Source organism: Lathamus discolor, chromosome 5 (assembly GCF_037157495.1).
Source record: "Lathamus discolor isolate bLatDis1 chromosome 5, bLatDis1.hap1, whole genome shotgun sequence".
Classification (NCBI taxonomy): domain Eukaryota; kingdom Metazoa; phylum Chordata; class Aves; order Psittaciformes; family Psittacidae; genus Lathamus; species Lathamus discolor.
In genome coordinates this window covers 11556378-11583385 of record NC_088888.1, presented here as the reverse complement: position 1 = coordinate 11583385, position 27008 = coordinate 11556378, and the positions used below count along the sequence as shown (strand labels likewise).

Here is a 27008-nt window from a genome sequence, read left to right as displayed (position 1 = left end):
AGCATTAAATTGCTTCAGTGCTGCTTCGTGCTGTTCTCCCTGACTGTAAAAGTAACAGCGACTTTAATGGAATGGATTGTCATGCCTGGGGTGACAGCAGGCTAAATCAGCTGTTAGAAGGAGATGGAGGTACTTAGCGTGCTGTAGCTTCCTTGTCGTCCCCTCCTCAGACTTCCAGTGGTTTGCACTGCAGCGTTCACTGTTTCTCTTCCCTTCTGCTCTGCTCGTCTCCTCAGCCTTGACCAGTGCTTGGCTGCGCCGCTCCTGAGTGCTCCCTGGGAAAGCAACGATGATCACATTCATGAACAACTCGGACAGCGAGGAGGAGCCCTGCAATGAGAGAACATCCCTGATGTCTGCAGAGAGCCCTCCCGTGCCCTCCTACCAGGATGGCTTGCAAGCCTCAGGAGCCGGGGAGGCGCAGGCACATAGGGTAGGTGTGCGTCCTTCCTGGTGAGTGGAGAAATGGGATATGGCGATAGATGTAGTTCTGCTACCCTCAGACCTTCCCAGCAGGCTGGCTTCTAGGATTGCTTTGGCCACTGTTGTTTCTCACTCTCAGCCAGCAGCAGCAGTGTGGGTTCCCATTTCCTCCACTGTGACTTCTTCCCTCTTTTAATCTCCATATATCTCCTCCCTTTTCCTTCCTTTTGGTAATGATACAATTTTACAGATACAAGCTTTTAATCAGGACCTGATGCACATATGACTCTTGCAGGATATCCTTTTCAGCCTCTTTGTTTTGCCAGAAACCCTTTGTCTGCTCTGGTCAAATGCAGAAATACTAGGACAGAGTCTAGTGCTGCTGCCAGTGAAGCAGCAGGGTAAAGCAAGCACAGCATTGCTGTGGGGGGACGAACTGGTCAAGCTTATGCACCCCAGTGACATTTCCTCTAAGTTCTGGGCATCTTGCCCTTCATGTGCATGTGCCCATCTGTATGGCACTTGAAGAGGCCCCAAGATATTCATAGTTTTGGTTTAAGAACTCCATTGCAGCTTGTTTGCAATGGAATTTCTAATTGTACTGTTCATTTTGTACCTCTCTGTTATGAGCCAAGTTGGTATGCTGTGCGGGCCTACAGCAGTCTCATGAAATATGATGGAATAAAACTTTGAACACAAAGAAGTGTCTCACATACTTGTTAATCTTTCTTTTCAGAAGAGACGAACAGGTAGCAGCCGTAGCCCTAACAATATTGCTGATGGGGAAATGTCTGACTCGGGTGTTCCAGTGAGAAGAAGCGCCTTGGAAAATGAAGAGGAGGAACTGACTCTGAAATATGGAGCAAAGCATGTAATCATGCTCTTTGTGCCTGTCACCCTTTGTATGATTGTTGTCGTCGCCACCATAAAGTCAGTGCGCTTCTATACGGAGAAAAACGGGCAGCTGTAAGTGGGGTCTTCAAAACAGCCTCTGAGTACATGGGATATCTAGCTTTACACACAGGTTCCACGTATACTCTGTGTACGCAGAGTGCTTCCTTGGCAGGTTGGGAGAACCTTTACACAGCTAAAGGTGGCTGTGCAAGTGTACAAAGATTTTACTAAAGTATGCTATGTTCCTCTGTGTAAGTCCTTCCATACCTGTATTATACTGATGAATTAGCACTGTCATTAGGGTGCCCTAAGTGAAGCCTATGAGCAGCGTAATAGTCATAGAACTATAGAATGGTTTGGGTTGGAAAGGACCTTAGGATCATGAAGTTCCAACTCCCCTGCCATGGGCAGGGTCACCTCACATTAAACCATGTCACCCAAGGCTGTTCAATCCAGCTCCAGGGATGGAGCATTTACCACTTCTTTGGGCAACCTGTTCCACTGTCTCACGACCCTCACAGTAAAGATCTTCTTCCTTGTATCTAACCTGAGCTTCCCCTGTTCATGTTTAAACCAATTACTCTTTATTCTATCACTACAGTCCCTAATGAAGAGTCCCTCTCCAGCATCTGTGTAGGCTCCCTTCAAATATTGGAAGGCTGCTAGAAAGTTGCTTTGTACTGCAGCACAAAAGGCCCAGTCTGAACTCCTCATCTGCTCACTCACTAGCTGGCAGTGATCAGGGAATAGCATGTTCATTTGGATGAGTGTCTCATTTCCTGATGACATTTCTGGTTCTCACAGACTCACGGTGTGGATACATAATTCATACAGTTATGATTGATACTGTTCATGCTGACTGTGCTTGAGAGCACTCCTGGGGCTCTAACTGTGCTTCACATGTTGGGTGGAGAAACAGGGACTGTGGTCCCTTGAACTGAACCAAAGGAAACAGGGGGTGAAGGGTGGGATGCAGGGTGATGAGAAGGGATAAAAGAGTCCAAAACTCTTCCACCAAGTGTGTAAAGAAAGGGATGTAGCCTTGTAATTATCATGGAGAGGATCCGAAGCATGCAATAAAAATGTGTGGCCTGGAGAGAAGCTACTAAAATGAAGTCATTTAAACTCTAGGTCTCTTTGTTTAGAGCTTTGCCAGCCACAGCTTCTTGTAGGAATGTGCTTTTGATAGAGACCACTAATCTTTAGTTGATAATTAACTGGAGCCCAGCCACTTCAGAGGCTACCTCTTATGTTTGCTGTCCTTGGCAGTCCTGCCTCCCTTTCCCACACACAGAGAGGACTGGCTTTATCTTGTTGCAGTTGGTTGGAAGAGAATATATATACTTTATATGGCTTTTGCTTTATACTGCAGGATCTACACCCCTTTCAGCGAGGATACCCCGTCTGTGGGCCAGCGTCTCTTGAACTCGGTGTTGAACACCATCATCATGATCAGCGTCATCGTTGTAATGACTGTTTTTCTAGTTGTGCTCTATAAATATCGCTGCTACAAGGTAAAGCGTTCGTGCCAGAGCCTTTTCCACCTATATGCTCTGAGCTTGACTTCAAGTGGAGCTTGTGTGTCAGTGAGAAATACAGGCACTGCACTGGCTAGTCCACATCTTAGTCACAGCAAGAAGCATCTTGTACAGCAGCCTTTGTCAGAGGTGGCAGAGCTGTGCCCCTGAATATGCCTTGCTGTTTTTTTGTCATTAATGGTAGGCTCTTAAAAACCAGGCCTGCTACTTTGTGTTAGTCATGTCTGAGTCTTCACCATCTGATCAAGAAGGTTTGCGGTTTGTACATGTGGAGTAAGTAAGGCATACCGTGAATGCCTTCTCTTGGGAAGTTTCAGACAAGCTTTGTGGGAACTGCTATTCTTCCTGCCTGTGGAGGCTCTGGTGGATGGGACAAGGCTTTGGGTGGAAAGGCACATTCAGATTTTGTGATGCCCAGGGAGTTGTTCTGTATTGTGCCAGCCCAGCATTTGAGCACTGGCCATTGCTGTGTTTTAAACCTGGCCCTGAGATGGACTTATTGTACAATCTTGGGCAAATCTCTCCTTTTCCTCTTCTCCACCAAGCAGAGAGAATGTGCTCACCTATCTGATCTAGGAGCCAGGATATGGGTACCCATGGAAATTGATAAGAAAGAGGCTAAAAAAAACCCCTAAAACCCAACCAACAAAAACAAACACCAAGGAATAGAATATAAAATGAGAGAGTTTGGAAGAATTGGGAGCAATTGGTTGTGCTTCCTTCCTCACTGGCAGTGGGGAAGGCAGTCTTTGGAAGCTGGAGGAGGAGTGCAGAAGGAGACTGGACAACAAAAGCTCTGTCAGTAATGCATGTACTAGGTATTACAAGCTGCATGAGGGGTAACAGTCCCTTCAGTCACTGTCTCTTTTTGTTCTTGATAGTTCATCCATGGCTGGCTGATCTTGTCCTCTTTGATGCTGCTCTTCCTCTTTACCTACATATATCTTGGGTAAGTGGGAATGGTGGAGGTAACCTGGCAGTTCAGAGTGCAGACAGTGCCCAACTCGAACAACATGAGCAGTGTCTCCCCTTCTCCAAATGGAGGTTTAAGAATTGTTAGAATCATTAATTAAATTTAAAAACGGCAAATGAAGTCTTTAATAGGCAGTGCCTACTTTAGAAGAATCACTGGGAAGTGGTACTGTGAGTGTGAAACGAACAGGCTGAACCTTGTGGAACAGGGGCACTGAATTGGATGTTGAGGAACAATGGAAAAGGAACTTGACATGCTGAGTTCTTTGTTTTGCCTTTTTTTCGGACTGTATTGTTTCAAGCTCATTCCCACAGCTCCCAGCTTAGGCACAACCAAGCTTTTAACCTGCAGGTGACACTTCGTTAAAGCTTTCCAATTTTAACTGAAACTTTTCAGTTTTAACATCATGCATCTGGTGGGATGACTCTTACATGGCTTCTTTGCTGCAGATGGTCACGTAGCTGCAGGCCTATGTTTGGTTAACACTTGAAATCCTGCCTGCTCAAACCATTGTAATCACTGTTGACCTCAGGACTCAGGCATTGTGGTGACTGCACACATGGCATGTCCACCTCCTACAGGAGGAACAGAGAGCTAAGAGCAGACATTGGCCGCAAGGCAGGTTCCCCTTTCATCTTGAGAGCTGCTTCTATCCTGCTTCCTCTTTGTGTAATAGGAGGCTTGTTTAACTTTGGCTAGTTAGGATGCTTTGTGTGTTAGCTGCTTTTCTTGCTTAGCTAAATTTTCTTGTATTCCAGTGAAGTATTGAAGACGTACAATGTGGCCATGGATTACCCCACTCTGTTCTTAGTCATCTGGAATTTCGGAGCTGTTGGGATGATTTGCATACACTGGAAAGGTCCCTTACAGCTTCAGCAAGCATATCTTATTATGATCAGTGCTCTAATGGCACTGGTTTTCATTAAGTATCTACCCGAGTGGTCAGCATGGGTGATTCTAGGTGCAATCTCCATCTATGGTAAGTCTGGGTTGGGACTCTCAAGGTGTGGCTCATGGAGAGGTTACTCTGAGGCAATCTCAGGACTGTGGATGTCATTCAGACAACAACTTTATGGTGCTAACAGGTTTAGAAAGGGGCAGATGGGCAATTAAGATGTCTCCCTCGCTTGTTTCTTGCTAACTCGTTCCTATAGGGACTGCACTCCTACCATGTTTTTCAAACTGGAATGAGAAGTTGGGGAAGTACTGAACCACATCTAACTGCATGGTGGGGGTGGTTGGGTTTTTGTCAGTAGCAACCTGATAGTCTTGCAGGTTCCATTTGTGGTTATCAAGAGATCATGGATGTTGGTATGAGTAACAAATGTCAAGAGAACTTGCAGAACAAGGGGTAGTTGGGAGGTAACATTCAGATTGGTGAGGAGCTATGACGGAGGAGAGGGGGCAGGCAAAGAGGAACTTCATTCATGTGAAACACAGAGTCAGTGTGTGTAGCAGTGGGTTGCAGGATGTGAACAAAGTACTCCAAGTCTTCATCTAATTAAATTTAACACCTTGATATAATGCTTTCAAAGAAATAATGTGTTATTCTCAGGAGGCTTTTTATAGGATTAGCACAATGAAAACTCTTACCTACGACATTGAGGCTTGGGGATGGTATTTTAAGTGAACAGCATCTTCAGGGACTCGAACAACAGAAACTGCCATTCAGGAAATCATCCAGTTAATATTGATAGATGTAATTTTGAGGGGAGAATAGCTTTTTAAAGATAAAGAATGTAAAATATGCATGATAGTTTGAGATGAGATTGTCTGGCCTTTTTCTCTTTGCAGATCTGATGGCTGTTCTCTGTCCCAAGGGGCCACTGAGAATGCTGGTAGAAACTGCACAGGAAAGAAATGAGCCCATTTTTCCTGCATTAATATATTCCTGTAAGTATGATCAGAATGTTAATGTTTTTAGCCAGATTAAACAGCCTATTTCTGTGTCAAACTGAAGAGCACTATTTTAGTTACTTCCTTGCCCTAACATTGGTGTGCATTTATGTTCTGGAACAGACCATTTATAGAAGGCCTTGTTCATCAGTTACAATGGTGCCAACTCTAATTAGCCACAGGAAGCCTCCATTTGCCTCATAGAATCATAGAATAGTTGGGTTTGGAAAGGACCTTAAGATCATCAAGTTCCAACCCCCTTGCCATGGGCAGGTACACCTCCCACTAAACCATGTCACCCAAGGCTCGATCCAACCTGAAGCTGAAATGTTCAAAACCAGATTTATCCTTTCATGAATGCAGTGCAGAATGTGCCCCTTTGTTCTGCATACAAAAACCTGTGTTAGATGGACAGTAGTCTTTGCAAAGTTCTCTGATGAGATGATGCCACTCAATAGACTTCTACCTTGTGCATACACTTCTAACATGTGATGAGGTTCCGTTCTTCCTGTAGCCTCCTCTTGCTTTGTTCACTGTATAGACAGCAGTGCTGTTCACTTTGTGGCTGCTCGCTTTGTAAAAGACTATTCAAGTGTTGCTCTACAAACAGAATCAGTTGTCTCTTCCCTGGCTTTCTTGGGCTGTTTAACTGTGATGGTGTCTTATGTCCTTATCCAAAGGTATATATGTACTTAAGATAAGTGAAAAGCAGACGAATCAGCACTCACGGGGTCTGGACTCAAGTGATTTGTGGAAATCAGTGACTTTTGCATTACATCGGTTGTAAGGAGAATAGCTATTGCCAGATGTTCAGTGGGAAGTTATTGCTCCTTTTTCTTCCCCCCAGCATTTAATGTTACATAAATGCTTTTGTATGTTCCAAGCAGAGATTCTGTTGGCTTCAGCTCACCTCCCTTTTACTGGAGATTATGTTATACTGACCTGAGACAATCTAGATGAATCATAGAATGGTTTGTGTTGGAGGGGACCTTAAAGACCATCCAGTTCCAGCCCCCTGCCATGGGCAGGGACACCTTCCACTAGACCAGGTTGCTCCAAGCTCTGTCCAGTCTGGCCTTGAACACTACCAGGGATGGGGCAGCCACAGCTTCTCTGGGCACTGTCCCAGAGCCTCGGCACCCTCACAGGGAAGAATTTCTTCCTAATGTTTAATTTAAATCTCCCCTCTGTCAGTTTAAAGCCATTCCCCCTTGTTTGTCACAACATGCCCTTGAAAAATGGTCCTCTCCACATGTTTTAGCTAACAAGGGTTTCTTTAAAGGAGAATGCAATTCAACAAATAGTAAGTACCGAACAAAAAGATCTTGCGCAGAACATCAGTGTCTCCATTGCAAGACCACATTCTGTGGCTCCCTCTAGATGTAAAAACATCCCTTGGCTGAGCTTATAGTGGAAAAGCAGGCACTGTGTTTGCTTTGGCTTATTTTGTTTAGTTTAGCTTCTATAAAAACAGGAAGACTGATGCACACTTAAATAAACAACTGATTTGAGTTCCCTTCCACTGATTCCAAAATGGTTTGTCTTCCTTTTTAGTTTAGGGGTCCATGTCAAGAATAAACTCCCAAACATCCTTCAGTTGTTCTTGGAACCAAAACAGAAATAGCTGCTATTCTGACAGGAAAGAACCAAACCAAATAGGGAGAGAGAAAACTAGTGCTCCTAAAACTAGACAGCTCCTGCATATCCCTCCTTTGTGTGCTTTACCTTTAGTAGAACATGAGGAGCAGGCTGTGTAAGTTAACCTCTGGTTACCTTTTGTACTACCATTGTTTCCTGGGCATTTGTTTTTTGAAGAAAACAAAAGCAATGAGGATCCTAGTTCTGGATTTTTGTGTTCTTTAGCCTACAGAGAGGACTGTACTGACTCTTACCTATCTGTACTCTGGGACTTTCATAAAAATTGAATGCACTGCTTTAATTTTCTCCCACCTTACCTTCAAAGTGCGAGGCAAACCACCTAAAAATGAGCATTTTAAAAAGCATTTACAGGACCAAAAGTTTGTTTTTAGGGACAGCTAAACACCTATTTCCTCTGAGTTGTAGTGATTGATGTTTTATGCAGCTGGTTACTTTCTCTCTTGCTTCTAGCTGCTATGATGTGGACAGTTGGAATGGCAAAGCCAGACACAGCAGCAAGAGGACCAACTCAGCAGACATGGGATGCAGGTTTGCTTGCGTGTTACTCTTCTATACCGAGCATTGTTCCATGGAAATAGTGTGTATGTTTTAGACTGCAAATAAATGTAAGCCCCTAAATCCTGATAGATGCATTTTTTCAGTGGTTGCAGAGCTTGATGTTCTGAAACCTGCTGTTAGGGCTGGCAGGAAGGATGAGCAGATAACGTAGAAAGTTCCAGTATTCAAGCTGCTTTTATTTAAAACAAACACAAACAGGAAACCAAACAAATATTGTTCAACACATCTTCAGATGTACTGAAGACAGAGCTGAAAGTGGACTAGAGAGGGTTTGTATTTTTACTAGCTGGGGATAATAAATTACAACATAGGCTCATAAATACAATGCCAATGAGCTGCTGAACTTAAGTGCATTGCAGCATGTTGTGTTCAGGCCACTGGCATGGAGCAGACGTGCTCTTACCCAGTGGTAAGTGCAGCATGGCTTACCCTGCCAAAGAAAATGAACATCCTTACATTTACCCCTGGGTAAAAGCTTATGTTTGGGCAGTTACCCAACAGTAGCTGAGGTGTACCAAGTTTACATTCTAGCTGGACCTGTGGCAATTTATGTGCCTGTGCTTTTATCTTCTTGACATGCAAATTAAAGTGCAGTTTTAAGGTGATTTAATAAAATGTCATTTATAATGTTGGGAGGATCTCCCATCTGGCCTTGTTGAACTTCAGAAAAGACAGTACCTTTTTATGTTAAAGCAGTAAATGTATGCCAAGGTTTGGTAACTGAACATGCTTTATCTCAGGATAAAGCAGCTGACACACTAACAAATAGCAGGGACACAATCCTGCTTTGAAAGAGCATGCTGAGCTGTACAGAATGCCTCTGTGGAAGCTGTGTCCCAGATTGCAGCCTACTTGCATCTGCAGCAGCAGCATCCTGTCAGACTGACATGGTCTGGAAAGTTTGTATGAGTGCTTCTGGAAAATGGGAACTGGGGAATATATCTTGGACAGGCTGCTTCCAAAAGCACTACCAAGGGCTCCATTAGATGTGTTTTACAGGGGAAAATAAAAATTAAATCAGTGAACAATGAAATGTGTCCACTTTCTATGTGTGAACACTCAGCTCCAGTGTCAGTGTGATTTCTCATAAATGGCAGTCCTCTTAGTCATCCATTTTTGTCATATGATCAGTTAGGGAACACCTGAGCATCTCCACCCCAAAGACACAACGATGTGGGAATGCGTGTTGACTTTACTGGGCTTTACTTGTCATTCTAGCCTGTGCAGAGCTTAGTTCTGCATATGTACTTGCCTGTTAAAGCCATTGAGCTCCTGGGTAGCTGCCAAAGAAGCTGTGAACACGTATGCTTCCGACTGGTTAAAATAATAACGTGTTTTCCTCAAGGCCACTAAGGGTCTCTGCTTGAACTGGTCCTGATGATCACACCTCCAAGAAGCAGAGAGCTTACCCATTCCAGGGAAGTTTCACAGCAGTGTGGATTTCACGTGTTAAGTTATAAATGTAGCTACCTTTTCTTTTCTTTGTCTGCTTGTGTTTATTTTTTTTCTTTTGTGTCTGCTTGTCTTGGCCTATTTTTATGGAACCAAGCTGAGGATGGGGGAGACAACCATGGGAGCTCTTCACATGCAGACTCTCAGATGTCGGAGACAAGGAGTCCTGTTCCAACCCGCCCCATCACTTCTCTAGAGGAGCTCGAGGAGGAGGAAAGTAAGAGAAGCTTTGTACCTTGATTTCAGTCAGAACCTGACTTTTCTCTCATTGTGGTTAACACTGTTACCCACTTTGGTCTAATTGCAATTGATTTGAAGGGTTGTGTCTTGCTGAGCAACAGAGATACTGAGTCTCACTGCATAATACTTGCTGCTGCAGAATCTGTTCTGGGATTGTAGTTCCAGTGACATCTCTTGGCTACACAACTGAAACAGTTCCTTCTTCCCCTTGACTCCCATCCCTTCCTATTCTCATGCTTCCTTAGGGGTACGTCTGTAAAGCAGCCCAGGGAAGCACCTCCGAGAATGAGGCTGAGCAAAAACAGCTGTGGGAGAGGAGGCTGGAAGACTCAGCCTCCTCAGTAGTGTGTGGGGTGCTAAGGGTCCAGGTTGGAGTCAGGATGAGGAACCCTCACCTGCTCCCCAGGGGCAAGAATTTGTTCAGGAGGAAGCAGAGCAGGAAGAGCAGCATTAACACTTGTTTTCTTTTCCCACTTCTGTCAGGGGGTGTGAAGCTGGGCCTTGGAGACTTCATATTTTACAGTGTGCTTGTTGGGAAAGCAGCGGCCACAGCGAGTGGAGACTGGAATACCACGCTGGCCTGCTTTGTAGCCATTCTCATAGTAAGTGAGCAAGCTTTTAGTAACTCTCTTACACCCTGTTTAGTACAGCAGTGTTGCCAGAAGTACCAGCAGCTGAGCACTGCTTAATCACTGCAGGTAACAGGATAGGTATCCAGGAGAAACCACCTAATCTGTAGAGTCAGGCTTTAAGCAGCCACTGAAGCTGAATGATATTGACTTGTGAGAACAGAGCCAAGTGTGGAGATGGTGAAACAGCCACAGTTACCAGCTTATAGTTACCGCTGAACTGTCAGTGTGCTTGCTTCAGTGTTAAAAGACTGGGGACTTCTGTCAGCCAGAATAGTCAGTATCATGAAGTGCACCTTTATCAGCAAGTAAAGTTGAAAAGGTTAATTCCCTTATGCTAAGGAGAACCGCTACATAAGAGGATGAAGAACTGTCTTGTTCTGGTGTTTGAGCTTGGAAGGAAGGAGACTTAAAAATCCATGGAAATTATCAGATGATGATCATACTGTAACTGCTAAAGCACTCGGTCCTGCCAGGTCTAATGACCACACACTGTTGAGCTTTCACCTAGGTAGAAAATAATCACTAGGATCTTGCTGTTAACATCAGCATCCTTATGGAAACTAACCAGCAGGATTTTTAAAAGGTAAAAGAAAATTAATTATTGTGTCCTTTGTTTGTCATCATGGAGGAATTAGAAAGGGCTCATCTGAGAGAAGGAATCCATACCTAAATGCTTTTAGCCATACTGTCCACCCAAAATGTACCAAAGCTTCCACACGTACTCCAAAAACCAAACCTTGGCCTGCTATCCAAATAAAACCAGAATTCACCTGTCATAGAATACAATGCAGTCAAAAGAACAGCAGTGGATATTTTTCTATCTGCTGTGGAGATATATATTTATTTATTTATTTTACCCCAAGAGACCTTGCAGACTGGGAAGGCATTAGCAGTACATGCTGCTGTATATTCAGAGTCCTCCAGTGGAGGTTCTTATCTCTGCAGTTCACCAGGATTTAAGTGCTCTTACGTGCTGGATCAGTACTTCATACATAACGGCATAGAAGAAAATGTAATCTGTAAATAAATGAGCCTCTCGGGGTCAGCTGTATGTCAGCGTGAGCTGTTTATAGCATTTTCTCAGTAGAAAGCTGTGCTCAAGATTGCAGAAGAAAATGCCTGGGCAGCTTGAAAGGTGAAGCTGTGGGCAAATGGATCTCGTGCTGCTGGTAGCTCAGGCAGGATTCAGGTGCTGTACAGTGTAGCTTATTATTTGTATATTAGGTTGTTGATGACATACATTTCTGGGCTTCTTACTATATGTCTGTTTTTTATTCTCTCTTGCAGGGTTTATGCCTAACTCTTTTATTGCTGGCTGTTTTTAAGAAAGCACTGCCTGCTCTTCCCATCTCCATCACCTTTGGCTTGGTCTTTTACTTCTCGACAGACAACCTTGTGCGACCATTCATGGACACCCTGGCCTCCCACCAGCTGTATATTTAGAAGAGGTGGGAGTTAGAGGATTCTTTTGAAAGCTTTACTGTGAAGTATGGTTACATTGTTTGGAGTAAGTGCTGAAGTTTTACACTTAGTGCCATATATTTGTAAGGAAAACACTAACTCAGTGACATGATGTGTACTAAAAATCTAATATATATGGGACTCTGGGACTCCAGGGAAAATCCTGGCTCATTGCTGATGTCAGAGTGTTACTTTTATGTGATTTGATGTGTACACTGGCTGTTGTGAGCACAGAAACCTGTATGTAGCATGGGACAGTGAAGGAGGGTCTGATTTGTGCTTCCAGAAGCTAAAGTGTTTTATCCCTGGAATTTCAATCAAGCTTAACTGTACTCTAGGATTTTTAACACTTTTGAAGCATTGTGCAAACATGCTGTGCAAGTAAATTGTAATTAGAGAAACACAGTAGCCAACATGCACAGAACAGAGCAGTGCGTTACACCTGGTCATGAGCAGTAGGGAAGTGAGGCTGAGCTGCATAACCTGTCTTCTGTGCCCACAACTTCTGCAATTGTCCCAAATGCCTATTTATTCTGACCTTAGATATAGTGAGCCATGATGGATTTAGGCAGGAATGTTGGTGGTTAGGATGTTTAAACATAAGGCTTCTGATGTTCTGAGCACATCCACCACCGCACGTAACAGCTGATGAAGGCAGGGCTGCCTGTTCCAGCACATCAGATCCTCAGTGTGGGAATTCAGATACTTTTTTCCTGTCTCCTCCCAGCATTTTACCTTTTTGGAAATCTTTTTTCTGGCTCCATACTACAATCCTCAGATTACCATCAGGTGGAAATTACTACACAACTCCAGTAAATCAGACCTGTAACTTCTTGTGTGTGTTTCTAGTTTCATTTCTGTGTGTTGCTGTAACTACTCCAAAGGAGGATTTACCTTCCCTTTATGAAGAGGTCCTCTTGCAGGGATTGACACTTGGGCTTACCTAGTTTTTGGTACTGTTTAAAGATTATTTTTTTTATTACAAAATTTAAACCAGTTATTTACCCTGTTATAATCTGTATCAAAAGACAGAGGTGCAAACTTCAATCTGCTTCTTACATAAGGCATCATTAATGCTAGGAATATTTACACACCCTTGAGTTCCTTAAAAGAAATCAACACAAGAATCACAGTGCTTGCTGCCAGTATAAAATACAGGTCTGACCAAACCTGACTGTTTTCTCCACCTTTTGAAATCATTTGGTTTCTATTCAGAGAGTCAGTTTTTAAAAACAGCCAAGTTCTGTGTTTTTTTACCTTTTCTTTTTACTCTGTTGTTGATGATGCAAATAAGTGCTGTTTTCTTTGACAGCTCATCAGTGTGTTTCAGAATGCAACATGATGCAAGGTTTTGTGAATAATGCAGTGACAGAGATGCAGAGTTTCATCTCTCGTAATACTTTTTAGATAAGGCTTTGAACTACGCATTTTTAAGGTAGTATTTTTTCCAGTAGGCTTGTTCAAGCTCATCTACTTTGGTATTTAACAAGGACATCATGTGGGTGATGCAAACACATGTAAAGGCTTTCACAAGTTGTGTGCGCCTCGGTTTGCTCTTTGTTTAGTTTTCTGTCCTCATTTCTCACATTAGCAATGGTTGGACTGCAGAGTTAATTATAACTGAAAGGTATTTCTAAAGGAAATTATTACTGAAAGGTATTTCTAAATCAGTAGAGCTCTGTCTGCTAATTTTTTAAGGTTTTTGTGAGAGTTGGGTTTTCTTCCTTTTATTTTTGGGGTATTTTTTAAAGCAGTTATGGGGCCAAATGAGAATACTGCAAAGATGATTCTACTTTTTGCACTGCATGGTGTAGAGAGGGTGTGAATTATTTATAAGAACTGGAGGAAAAATCCTGCTTGGCTTAACAGGGTTGTAGCATGTTGTTAGAAACAATTTATTTCTGTGAAAGCAGAGTTGACATTTGAAGGAAACTGAAGGAATACCTTCAAATATTGAAGGATCACTACTGGAGCTGGTGGGTTGCTGCAGATTTGTGCTTGTCAAAGATTGCCCTTCCACCGAGCAATTCTGCATAGTTTTATTATTGTAATTTAAAAGGAAACTGAGCAACAGATTCTGTCAGTGCAACAAAATGTATTGTCCTGGTGAGTGACAGGAATATATCATGTACATACTGGAGTGGTTTTAATTGTATAAAAGTTTGTATGTGCTTATTACAAATATATACATATTCTGTGTGTTTATGTGTGCATATACACACATACACACAAGTTTTAAAATGGTATTGACTGATTTCTCATCTCATTGGCCATTTTCGCCTGTGCATAAAGCGAAGTTTTGTTCGTGATGTTAATACTGTATGGCCTAAGATGTGGAACTGGAGAAGGCAGGATTTACTTTATTCCCTAGCTGGGTACTACATGAGATACTGACTCAGTTATCTGGCAACTTGAATGAACAAAGCATTTGTCTGTCTCCTGTGCTCGTTCACTGACTTCAGCTTGGTGCATGCTCTGCTCAACTGCAGTCTCTTTCACCTGAAGAGATCCCAACATTCCCACTGATGTACATCCCCCTAAAAGCAGTGCTGTCAGGTAGACTGGGGTGACACCCCTCTTGATGCAGGTGTGACTTCACAGCCTCAAGTCCTGAAGGAGGTGCCACATGTTGGCATTTTCCTATATGATCCCTGTCACACCCACTCCAGTATGAGAGCCTGGTGATGTGTTCTGCCCGCAGAGACGCACAAGAAGCAGCACAGTCATAAAGTACAAGAAACGGGCCATTCCTGGCAGATACTCAAGGTCTTTTTCATAGAACCTAACTTCAGGCTTTTAAGGCAAGTCCCTCAGAGAGACATCAGACTATGCTAGAAATGTCATCTCATCCTGGCTCACAGAGAGGAAGGGACACATTTGCAACATGAGGTGTCTCAGCAAGAGCCTTATGAACACTGCAGAAGCTGTGCCAACTTCTGTTAGTAGATACAGGAAGGTCATAGCACACGTCTGTCACAGCCACGGAAATGCAGCAGTGCTGTCCTCTCCCACACCTTCTTTGCACCAGTTGCTAGTGAAGTCTCCCCCATGGAGTATCCAGATGAAGTTAGATGAACTTCATCTGTCTCCCCCATTCATCCAGATGAAGTTAAATGAACCATCTCTCTGAGTAAGTGGCTCTCACTGACAAGACTCTGGTGAAAAATGGCTCGAGACTGTCTTTACAAAACAATTAGGAGGTCTCTCAGTAAATTTCTCTGCTTTATTCTTGCCTTCTTATGTACTCCCAGTTAATCACACAGGGTGTTTTCCTTTTCTTTCTTTGCTATCAAATTGTGTTTTGGTTTAAATTGAATATATAGTTACTTTTCTGTATTGTTGCCCTCAGTCCCTGGTCTCCCTATTCCTGTATTAGAGATGCTCCTTGGCAGCCACAGGAGGGCAGTACGTCTATACGAAGAAGTACCAGCCATTTTCAAGTACTCTGCTGTGTGCCCCTTACTTTTAAGTGAGGCTGAAGGCCCTGTAATCTTCTTCATGGCAGGGAGAAAGCAGGCACCTCACACCCCAGCACAGCTGCATTTTTGGCACAGCACAGGCCAGGCTTTGAGTGACAGTGAGCTCACACTGTGCCAGAATCTATATAAAGATTTCAAATGTGATGCCATGTTCAGCGCTGCACCTCTGGGTGAGGTCCTGCTGTTGCATTAGACACACTATTTTGTTTGGGTCGTGTTCCCCCCCTATTTTTAGAAGCATTAAGCCTAGTTTCAGGCCTCAAACCCCCAAGCATAAGTCAGGGGCTCTTCCAGACATCGCTAAATTAGATTTTCTCCTGAGCATCTTCAAGAAGGAAAGAAATAGTTATACCTACTGCATTGTCATTCCTCCTCTCACTTGCAGGCTCCTGTCAAAGCAGGTCTTGCTAATCCTGGGGGTGGAAAGAGCATGCTGCTGTCATTCCAGCTCTTGGCACAGGGGCTTCTAGGGTCAGGCTGCATTCTGTTGTCTGTGCCTTCAGGAAAGCCAGGTGCTATCTACTTTTTTTGAACTCATTTGTTTTACAGGAAAGCAGCCTGGACAAATGCTGTATCTTTGCCAGAGCTTCTCCTACCACACTGTTCATACACCACCTAACGTACTGTTGCATCCCTCATTGAATTTAGCCTTGCTTCCCCTTCCCCCAGTATGGTAAAGTGATGTGAGCTATTCCCATTCTACAAATGGGAAGCAGGGAAAGTGAGAGTAAATGCTGGTTTTAAGCTGGGTTAAAGAAATATCTGCCCACATCAGATCAGGGCATCAAAAACAATCACACAAGACACTGTAACTTCTTTTAGCTCTTCCCTTTGCTTCAGGTTTGCTGTCACCCATCTTTTTCCAATCTAAATTGAAGACATTGGCCCTGAGCACTGGAGGAGTTAAGTGAATATGAAGTGTTAACTTCTCCTTTGTGCAATATGTATGTGTGATGGGTGCCCACAATTTGGGAGGTGTCAGTGCTCAGCACTATTTGTGGCTCAGTGTTACAAAGATATAAATAAATAGAAACACTGAAGTGGAACTAGCTAAACTCCTTAATATAGAAACCTGAGACAGGTACAGGGCCAAGCAGTTGGAATGGAAGTTTTCCAAAACTGGGAACTGTTGGAGTCCTATCAAATGCAGCCTGAACTAAGTGACAGCTCCCAAGGGCAGCTCAGGATTAGGTCTGTGCAGAAATAAATGGTGTGAAGCCTGGCACTCCCAGACTGCCTTTCAAGGCCTGAAGAATGAGAAGGGGGTGGAGTAGGAAAAGCATTAGGCCTATTTTCTCCTATATAATTCTTTCTGTGATTTCAGGGAGACCTTCCTCACCCTGGTATAAAATGTAACTCCACAGCTAACTTGCATTTAAGCAGACTACGAGCAATGTAAAAAGTGTGAGAGCAAGTGTGGAAAACCGATCCAACCTTTTAATTTATGCCATGCCACCTTCAATCTTTACAAAGTTAAATAGAAGCAATTACAATTCTCCCTGAATTGAGCTGCATCTATTGGTAAAGCTGCGTCTGTTTACAAAAGAACCCAAGCCTGCCTTCAAACCTGGCATAAGACAAGCAAGATCCTTGGAGTCCAAGGTAGGTATTCAGGATGATTTTTAAAGCCACCTATTCACAGCTTTGATGTACCAACGGAAAGTTAGTAGCAATAAAATGCCAGCAGCATTAACAGAATTATTCCAACAGCAACGTCTTACCCCTTCATCTTGCCAAACCAGACATGCCCTGTCTGTAAGCCCCTACCAAATACGGCCCTTGTGATATTCCAGGATGATCAAATTTGAGTTATTTTTGTTCTCCAAATATTGTGCTAATAGTCTCTTCCTGAGTGCTGTGTGCAAGTTTCAATAGGCATGAAAACTGTTTGTCTTTCTTCTTTAATAAGGAAAAAGAAACAATCTGATTGCTGCCCCTGTGTGATTTGGGTGGGGAAGCTAAGAGCTGAAATGGCAAATACATGGAATGATCCCAGACAACTCATGCTGCCTATTCAAACTCCAGATTGTGCAGGGAACTAACAGGGAATAGAAATCTAGCAAATGTGTATGGATATAGAGGCTCTGAGCTGTGGCTCTTCAGCCTAGGGAAGGGCACAAGGCTAGAAAAACCAAAACACACCTCAGACATGGGTAAGCTTACAGAAGAGGAGTGGGGTGCTGGCTTCCCTGATCAGGCTTGTTACGGCAGTGCAGCTTTAAAGACTGAAACAGGATGGGAAAATGAGGGCCAGCAGGGGACAAAGCAATACCAAAGGCACTTAGCATGTAAAGGGTTTGGTCAGCTTCTTTCCTACCAGTGTGTGTGTACACACTTAGTGCTGTCACGAAACAAGAGTGCTGCTGCAGAGAACAGCAAGAACTCTGCTTTGAAAGCAGGCTATTGAAGTGACAGTTGTTGAAGCCCGTGAGTGGATGGCACAGGATGCACTCACTGTCCAGGCTTCATTGTTAGGTACTGCCTAGTGGGACTGCTGAAGGAAAAGGGCATCTTTGTGCTCCCACCTTGGACTCCTCCAGGCTAAAAATCTTCTTGAAAGCTCTGGGAGTTGATGGGCAGTGAACCTGCACTGCTAGTTCTTGGCACCGCTGTGCCTGAAGACAAGTTCTTTTCCCTCTGCACAGCTACAGAACATGTTGAATGACTCTGCTGTGCTTCCACTGAGGCTTTCCAGCACTTAGGCATCAGGCTTCAAGGGCATGACAGAGCAGAAGAATGCTATCAGCTCTCTTTTACAGATAGGATTTGGATAATTTGTTCAGGGTCAAATGAAGGGCTTAACCTGGATGTCTGCATCTTGATCAGTCATTTCTTCCAGAGGCTTATATTAACTGCTAGCATCTCCTTCTCAGCTGCATGCAGATACATGTCAGCCAGGGTGGTCTGCCACCAATCGATGTCTCTCTCCAGGTATACAGACACAGATGTAGATATTAGAGGTCAGATAATGCGGTCTTTGGTTGACCTCAGGAATTGGATCAATAGCCCCAGTAAAGCAGAAAAAGGGTCAGTCAGCTTCCAAATGTAGCAATGATCCTTTCCCCCTAGACTGACGGCTAGAAGTAAATCACAGAATTGTTTAGGTTGGAAAAGATCTTTAAGAGCATCGATTCCAACTGTTAACCCAGCACTGCCAAGGCCACCACCATGCCCCTAAGCATCTTTTAAATACCTCCAGGGGAGGTGACTTTCTGGGCAGCCTGTTCCAATGCCTTACAGCCCTTTTAATGAAGAAATTCTTCCTAACATCCAATCTAAAACCCCCCTGCCACAACTTGAGGCCATTTCCTCTTGTCCTATCTCTTCTTACTTGGGAGAAGAAACTGACGCCTCACTACAACTTCTTTTCAGGTAGTTGTAGAGAGGGATTATCATCACCATCATTAAGCTCCAGACAATCAAAACAGGACTAACCCACCACCTCTCCTTCCTGCCCATCCCTTCTGAAGAGTTTACAGCCATCCACTGCAGCACTCCAGTTGTGTGTCATCTCACCATGTTTCCATGATGGCAACCAGTTAGTTTTCCTGCTGCACAATGGCTTCCAGCTCCTCCTGTCTGTTGCCTGTGCTGTGTGCATTGTAGATGCCTTTCATTTGGTTTGGGGGAAGAAGCCCCAATTCCTACGTGACCATTTTCAGGCACTTTTGTGGCTTCTAATGCATCATTAACCCTTGAGTCCTTGCTGCTGCATGATCTCCATCCCCTATCTCTACTGACACAAAGGGCCTCGCTGGCATACTATCCCTCAAACACTGATTTATCCCTTTCCCCTTTCAAGTCTAGTTTAAAGCTCTTTCAAAGAGCCCTGCTAACTCTTGTGCAAAGGTCCTTTTCCCCTTGGAGACTGGTGTTGTCCTGGTGTTGTGTAAATCAACCCATGATCAAAACCCCAAACTTCTGCTGATGACACCAGTCTGAGAGCCAGGTATTGATCTGCTGTCTCTTCTCATGTCTTCCTTCATCATTCTCTGCAACTGAAGGGATACTTGTGCTCCTGGTCCCTTAACCAGTCATCCCAAGGCCCTGAAGTCTCTCTTGATTGACTTCTTGATGCAATTTCATCACTGCCTACCTGAAAAAGCAATAATGGATAATAATCTGAGGGCTGCACCAGGGTAGGAAGCTTCCTCTTGACATCTTTAACCCCAGCCCCAGGGAGGCAGCAGACTTCCGTAAGAAGTGGGTCCGGTCTGCATATTAGACCTTTTGTTCCCTTCAGAAGGGAGTCTCCTATGACAGTGATAATTGTTAGGACTATCTATATGAATCACCCTCAGGCAAGTGGATGGAGTTTGTGCATTTGCCACACAGGCACTCAGAAAACCCCTGCAGCTTTCCCTGTCTCCCTCCCCCATGCTGCTGTGTTTCCGAACAGGGAGGTAAGATCCATGAAGCCAGAACAAGGACTGGCTCTCAGGGCAGTGAAAGAAAACATTGTTTCTTGGGGACCATACTTTCCAGGCTGCAGCAAGGTAGCTCACTGCTCTCCAGCTGTGTGAGACATGGCAATGCCGTGCCAAAAGCTGGGGTAATGGCTGAGTTTGGCAGCACACTTCACCATTAGCCACCAGAGCAACCTATGATGAACTTGCTTGTTCCAGTAAAGTGTTCAGAAATAGCCCTGTTTCTCCCATATTCCCTGGCTCCAGTCTGCCTTCCCACTTAGAACAAGTCTGCATAAACTGTTCCAGATAACCCTCCTGTCCTTCATAAAAAGCTAAATGCAGGCAAAGGACTTGCTTCTGTTTGCCTAGCTTCAAAACTAATTTGCCATATTTACCCAGAGGGTGAATGGCTTCATTAGTTATCATCTGTAAAGTGAATCCTGGCTGAAAGCTACAAAGAACTGGGCCTTTCCACTATGCCTGTGCAAGATCAATTGAGGTACATGTAATCAATCAAGTGGCAAGAGGAGAGGGCAAAGCACTCATCAAACTGTGCAAGCAAATGCAGTTTACAATGAGCAGAAACAACTAATGTGTCTAGCTCAGAGATAAAGAAGAATTACAGACTGAGTAATGTTTAACTAAGTCTCACAGATCTGGGGAGAAACAGAAATACCATATTCTTGAGCTGCTAATCAGATTGCTGCACTCCTCATCCAACATGGCTTTGCTCCATAGCCATAAAAAGCACTGTTGTGCAACAGAATTTGAACAGGCAAGCGTGATACTGTGAATGTTTTACTACATTAATTGCTGCAGTGGCAGGGGCAAGGTGCCTGTCCTTGCCCTACACTGTCCTGCATGCTGTCCAAAGACAAGGACTGGTATCACTTTCTTCTATTTAGTGCTTCAATCTGCAGCCTCTCCATGTGGCACTGTCCTTCTCTCAATGTACTCCATCCCTATGGGCTTGTCTTCAATTTCCCAAAGCAGTGGTACACATTTAGCATGCATGTGGCAAAGTGTGGAGGTAGTGGTGGGTGACACAAGCCACAGCTGAGCATAATGTGGTGGCATATGTGTGGCATGCTGTACAACTATTTCTGGCAACCCTCTTATCATGTGTAGCTGGGCTTGCTGGGGCTTGTTACCATCTAAAGAATAACACCAAGTTTGGTTTTCTTTCATAAAGAGAGAAAAAAAATCCAGGTATCTACATGTAAATTTCTGGTTTGTGAGAACATATTTGCAATGCTGCTTTTCACCCAGTTGGAGAGAAACACGTGTTATCCAGTGCCCTGAGCACGTGTGTGTGGAGGGCAGGGACAAATCCCAGCGAAAGACAGTGAGGCTGTGATCTGCCTCACATCCCTGAGAAGAGAAAACCAGGTGAGTACCATCTAAAATGCCTCAAGGGTAGACTTGCTCCCTGTTCTCCAACTAATTGTTAGAGATAACCCCAGCATTGGTGGCTTGCACCCACCTCCTGTTAAGAGTTCAGTCCTCAATGCTCTAGAGCTATATGGCATGAGCCACTAATACGCTGTCCAGAGCTACCACAGTCTGTTCTGGGTAGATAATAGCAGGAACCAAGAAATGCTTGAGCCTTAACCTTTGTTACCAGTGCTGGCCTCCCAGGCCTCTGTTGGTCTTTTCCCTGCAGACCCATGGAGACAATAGATCACCTCTGTGGTTCAACACTCTTCACACCATTGCTTCCCCAAAGCAGCCCCTCTCTGGGTGACCCAAAACAGGCAAGTGGTATGAACAAGGGCACAGAGAGGTGCCTGTGAAGGCAGGTTTCTCAGCAAGGCTAAACCTAGAGGCAAAGGGAAGGGTTTTGTGTCTTCTTCCCCCTCATTTTTTCAATGACTGGACAAGGCAGCCCTTCAGCAGTCCTTTCCATAGGACCTGAAGTTCATCTCTGCCCACCTCCTTCCAGCTAGGGGCCCTGCAGCAGCCCAATGGGCATTCCCTCCTCTTTCCAGCTGTGTGGAGTAAGCCTGCTCACTGACAGCCCCAGAAACCCTGCTCTCTGCAATGTATCTTCTTCTTGGACAGAAAACATTTGTCTCAAGAACTGCCACACTGTCTCCTTTTGACAGCACTAAACCATCTTAAAAATAAAGTACTCACTGACAAACTTGTCTCCATGCCCTAGCAGTGAGGGGAGAGGGAAAGGAAGGACAAGTGCAAAGAACGCCTGAGTGCTTCAGGAGGAAAATACACAGTTCAGGAATCAGAGCAGTCCTAAGCATTACAGAACTAGCTCATCATTTGGATCCTATGATGATAGGGGATGTGCATCTACACTGCCTGAGTCAGGCAGATCTCATTTCTTTACAAGGCTGTTGCTCTCATTCTTTGCCATAAACCCATATAAATAACATATGGTACCAACAGCGTCACTGAAACCTGCTGAAGTTTTGAAATGCCTACAACTTAACTACTAAAACCAAGCCACCTGTCCAGCGACTTCTACTTGAGCTGTTCCAGTTCACCATCCCTGTATTACTATGTTGTTGGAACACCATGAATCTATGTAGTCAGATAAAACATTCCTCCTGCCTTGAAGAAATACCGTCTAAAGACGATGAGTGAACATAAGGCAAAACTCCTTAAGAGGTTGTTTATCTGACCCTCAGAAGTTTCTTGTTGAAGGACTGAGAGAAACATGTCCAGAGCAGCCTTTGCTTTGTGGTTACCTGTGAACACGGGGGAGAGATGGTGACGTATATTTTATTGTGGTCAGAGAAACAGCTTGGGCCTGTCCTATGCAAGGGGATTTCTGAGTGTTCTCTCAATAGCCTGGATGCTTGTCCACATAATAACATGACCAATAGCTGCTTAATTGAGGCTCCATTAACTCTTTTTTTCTGCAGGTTACTTGGCTGCCTACTAATTTCCTGTTGCAACGGAGCCCTTCTTACTGCAGGGCCCAAAGATCCTTCCAAGCTTCAGTTCTCTAACTCTTTTTGTCCATAGAAGTTTAGCCACTGTTCCTCTCCATGTTCCTCTCTGGGAACTTGACCCACTTTGTACAAGGCTTTAAAGAACCTTTCATTGGGTTCTTCAAAGCAGTCGGCATCAGAACTGGCAGAGCTTTTCTTGGGTATTCCCTGGCACTCACTAAGCAGTAAGCTGGTAGAAAGCGAACAGACTCCTCTCAGAAAACAGTAAACAGGAGGAGGAATGCAGCCCCTCCAAGAGGCTGACAGGACCATGCTGACAGCCCTGAACTCACTCTTCCCTGCACCCTTCTTGCTGCTTCTCCCCCAGTCCCACACCAGAGCTGTTTGTGCACCTCATGAAACTGCGTATTTAAGCCCTTCCGTATATAGCTATAAACAGGCAATATTAGGCAAAGAGATGATGGCACAGCTAAAGCATCTGCTACGGAGTCAGGACTTCCGACTGCTACATCAAGTTATCCCACACTGATCCTGGGTAAGGACCCCTTTCTGACTTGCAAAATCAGGATGTTTGGAGAATTATATCATCAACAAAGCATCTTAATATCAGTAGAGAGAAGGCTCTGGGGAGGTGTCTCATTAGTCACAATTTAAATGTATAATAATTTACATATTATATATAATGAGGATAGATTTATTATGATATTTATATATGTATTGTAATTTATATTATAATCAAATTTATCATACTTCCATTATAACTTAATAAAAGCTTGATTTATATAATCCTCATAGGTGTAAGATTCTTGGTGGAAATGTTTCTGGATGCAGCAGCAAGGATTGTTGAAATCCGACTGAATCTAACACTGACCAAGATGTGAGAAGTAAATGACAGTTGTATTGCCAAAGATGTGTTGTGACCAATTTCTTAATAATGTTCACTCTTGTTCTTATGGGTCATTAAGAGGCTTCACAAAATCTGGGAACCTGCTTCTTCCCAGGACTGCTCTGGCTTGCTCTGTAAATTCAGATCTGCATTGCACAGATCTGTAAAAGAATGCAGGGACAGAGCACAAAATTTAAATGAGATTTAGACACAAGTTAAAACTTTCAACCTGCAATAACCTCATTCTGCTGTCACATCATACTAAGGCATCAAAGGATGCCAGTGCTTAGGTTTTTGTGTAGAAGTTTCCTAGGTTTCTTCTCTCTTCCCCGCTTGGAAGGGCTTTAATCTAGGAAGTGTTTGCATAGCATATGCAGCAGATCAGCTCCTACACAAACTCTGACAGCTGATGCAAAGCATAAATGAAGTAGGTGTCACTGCTATTTTACCTACAATCCTGTGGTGAAGGGTACAAAACCAGAATGGGGCAGCCTGGGCTGATCCCCACAGGATTCACATCTCCTCCCTCTGAACAAGGCACAGTTTGCACAAGACCAGGCTGTATATCTGCCTGGGATTTGGAAGGGATGGAGGAGTGCTCCATTCTCATTTCCTCTTGCTGGGCTTTCCCATTGTGTAAAGCATAATAATAAAACCTAATAATATGGACAAGGCTAGAGAGAGGAGAAGGCAATGGCATGCATAATGCTTAGGGTCCTGATGTGAGGGTGGAATGCAGTATGTCTTCACAAGCAGAAAGGGAACTTGAATTCTGACCTCCCAGAGCCCATGGGAACTGTTACCCATGTTACATGAACCACTGATACCCCTTCTGAAGAAGAGGAGGACTGCCTCGTCTATTTCTGAAGTACAGCACTGCCCTGTCCTTCATTCCCAGGGTTTGGGGATGTAAACCTCCTAATTGGTAGCACTAAACCAAAATACTGATGGCATTTTCTTCTAACATTTTTCTCCAGTTTACAGGGAGATCTCACATGGCTTTTGCCATGGAACAATTCTTCCAGTGCTTTACACACACCATGTTTGAATTTTATTTAGGATTGTGGACACAGGTAGGCAGCCGTCCCCACAACAATGGGCCTCTGGATTGTGAATCCTGGGCGTCCTGCCCCTGTTCCCCTCAGGAGCTAAAAGTAACAAAAAAGGACATCTGCTCCCAGCAGCTTCAGTCCAGCTTTCCGAATTGGGTGGGAAAACAGACACTTCTCTCTTCTTTAGTCCAAATATAGAAAGAGCTAGCCTTGTGCTCCAGTTCAAGGGGTCTTTTAAGGCTGCAGAACGCTTGGCAACAGAAGGTGTTAGGCAAATTGAAGAGCAGAGGCAGAAATACCCACTGGTTAACCATGAGGGAATAAAGGGAACCAGCCAGGCCTGTCTTTAAAAGATGGGGAGAGCTTTATCCTGTGCTTGCTCTGCCTACGTCTTAGACGACGACAGCGTGCTCATGCAGGAACCCATGCAGTTCTCCCTGCTCAGCACAGTGAGTAAGACCTATTTCACAATTAATGCTGAGCTGATGCAAGCAAAGTGATGTTACACAGAAACTGAGAACTGACATCCAAAATGCAGGACAGGAGTAGATAAAGAGCTTCCTTAGAAAGAACATATGAAACTTAGATGAGATTGAAGATGAGTTTCCCTTTGGAGAAACTAGTGTGGAATTAGCCACAAATAGAACAGTGAATCGCATGCATTTCTGTGTGTGTCAGTATTGAAATGAAGAAAGCTTGGCATTTTTTTGACAATTCAAAGCTGGTATCTATTGCAACCACGTTTCTGCATCAACTAACACACCCAACCTCCATTCCCTTCTCAGACATTCAAGTGTCATGTTTGGCCTTTCCATTTCAGCTATATTGCATCTACGCACAGCCTGTGTGTGGAGCAATTACATCAATAATGTGTCTTCCTCAAGGAACTGTTTTTTAACCTTTCGAGTTCAAACCCAGCCTTTCTAGTACTGACTGAGCCCTGCTTCCAGTCGGATGTCTGGGTGATGAGGTGTGCTAAATGCATTTGTAGCTGTCTGTTCAGTGCCCTGCAGAGACTTCACGGCTTACCTGGGAAGCTGAGTGGGGTTTGGGTAAGAAACATATAATTGTATTTATTTATTAAAACATGAAGAAATATATCTAATATTTGAACAATATTTTCTGTGTTCGTAAATACCAGACAAATAACCCTTTGTATGAGCTGCTGAAGATGTGGGATATCATTATTCCCCTCTACAAGGGGAGATAAGGGCAGGGGGGAAGTTTGGCGCTAGCAGGTTGGCAGTAGCGCCAGTGGGCTGTGTAGAGTTAAACCCCCCTATGCACTTATAGCAGACCATTTACCCAGTTTCCTTCCTCACAAATCCACAGCACCCACAACTCCTACTAACTCTGATACAGATCCTTTGGTGTGGATTTAAGTGCCCAATTCAAGCTACTAGTTAGCTGAAAACGCTGGCTAAAGCAAGCAATTGACAGTGCTGAAATTAAAGCTTGGGGCTGTTTGCTGGTCACTCCTGTATGTTACGCTTCAGCTAGAGGAGAATTATAAATCCTGTTTGTTTTAAGAAGAAACGAACGATTTAATCTCCAAACCTCATCCAAATACAGTTCTGTCCCAACACAGCAATGTGGCAAATGCACCATAAAGAATGTATTGTTAATTCTCAGACAGGAAAGCTGCTGACAGAGTCAGGCGCTTACCAGAACATCCCGAACAGCCCAGAGCGAGCTATTACTGTCAGACCCTTGCAGACACCACAGCGCTGGAATCAACCTGGAGGAAGCAACACGCTGTTCTTATTCCCCACACGTATACAGCATGCCATTCCCAACACATGCAGGGAATCATAGGGTCAACTAAGTTGTAGAAGACCTTCAAGATCACCGAGTCCAACCATTCCCCAGCCATGCCAAGGCCACCACTAACCCATGGCACGGAGCGCCTCGTCTGCACGGTGTGTGAGCACTTCCAGGGACGGTGACTCCAGCGCTGCCCTGGGCAGCCTGTTCCAAAGCCTGACCGCCCTCTCTCCGTGAGGCATCACCTCACGCTCGGTGCATGAGCAGCATCACCGTGACTGTAAGCCAGCGCTTCCAAACCCCCCCCTGGCTTCCACGAACGAAGGTTTCCCGGCCACGGGGCGCCACAAAATGGAGCTGCTCCCTCCGCCCGCCAGGCGTGGGGCTCCCGCCATCACCTCCTCCCACCCGCCACCGGCCCCGAGGGCCGGCTGCCCCTGCCCCTTCCCGCCCATGGCGAGACCGCGCACCTCGGGCCGGCACCGCCTCCCGAGCCGGGCCCCATTCGCTACAGGAGCGCCCCGGCCCGCGGTGGCGGGGCCGCCTCCCGCTCCCCCCGCGGTCCCGCCCGCAGCACACGCACCTCACGCCTCACCTCACCCCGCCGCCCCCCGCCCAACGGCAGCCGCCGCACGGACCTCACGGGCCTCACGTCCCCCTGCAGCCGCGGCGAGAGCCGTCCCGGCCCCCTCCCCGCCCGCCATTGGCCAGCGCTCCGCCCGAGCTCGCCGGCCATTGGTGGAGGAGTGGGGCTCATGGGCTCGGCACGCTTCCCCGGCG

The 27008-nt window shown here is 44.8% G+C and overlaps 1 protein-coding gene and 1 long non-coding RNA gene across 5 annotated transcripts in view; one reads left to right on the top strand and one right to left on the bottom strand.

Annotated features, from left to right (window-relative positions):
* The window catches only part of PSEN2 (presenilin 2), a 28641-nt gene extending 5329 nt beyond the window's left edge, over positions 1-23312 (top strand). For 2 of the 4 annotated variants that reach the window (XM_065679752.1, XM_065679754.1), the window contains exons 2-11: positions 237-433; positions 1160-1389; positions 2690-2831; positions 3737-3804; positions 4587-4807; positions 5623-5721; positions 7834-7911; positions 9491-9610; positions 10117-10235; positions 11553-13967. In XM_065679752.1, the coding sequence (XP_065535824.1) occupies positions 290-433; positions 1160-1389; positions 2690-2831; positions 3737-3804; positions 4587-4807; positions 5623-5721; positions 7834-7911; positions 9491-9610; positions 10117-10235; positions 11553-11708 (1377 nt within the window). In that variant the 5' untranslated portion in view covers positions 237-289 and the 3' untranslated portion in view covers positions 11709-13967. Of the gene's footprint in view, positions 1-236; positions 434-1159; positions 1390-2689; positions 2832-3736; positions 3805-4586; positions 4808-5622; positions 5722-7833; positions 7912-9490; positions 9611-10116; positions 10236-11552; positions 13968-16529; positions 16808-22496 lie in introns of those variants that run through there. The other 2 variants (XR_010612857.1, XM_065679753.1) reach the window with 2 other exon arrangements.
* LOC136014763 (uncharacterized) lies at positions 25-27008 on the bottom strand. The gene is made up of 3 exons (XR_010612858.1): positions 26867-27008; positions 26130-26202; positions 25-275 (listed from the first exon to the last, which is right to left on the bottom strand). It is a non-coding gene; the product is annotated as an uncharacterized LOC136014763 (long non-coding RNA).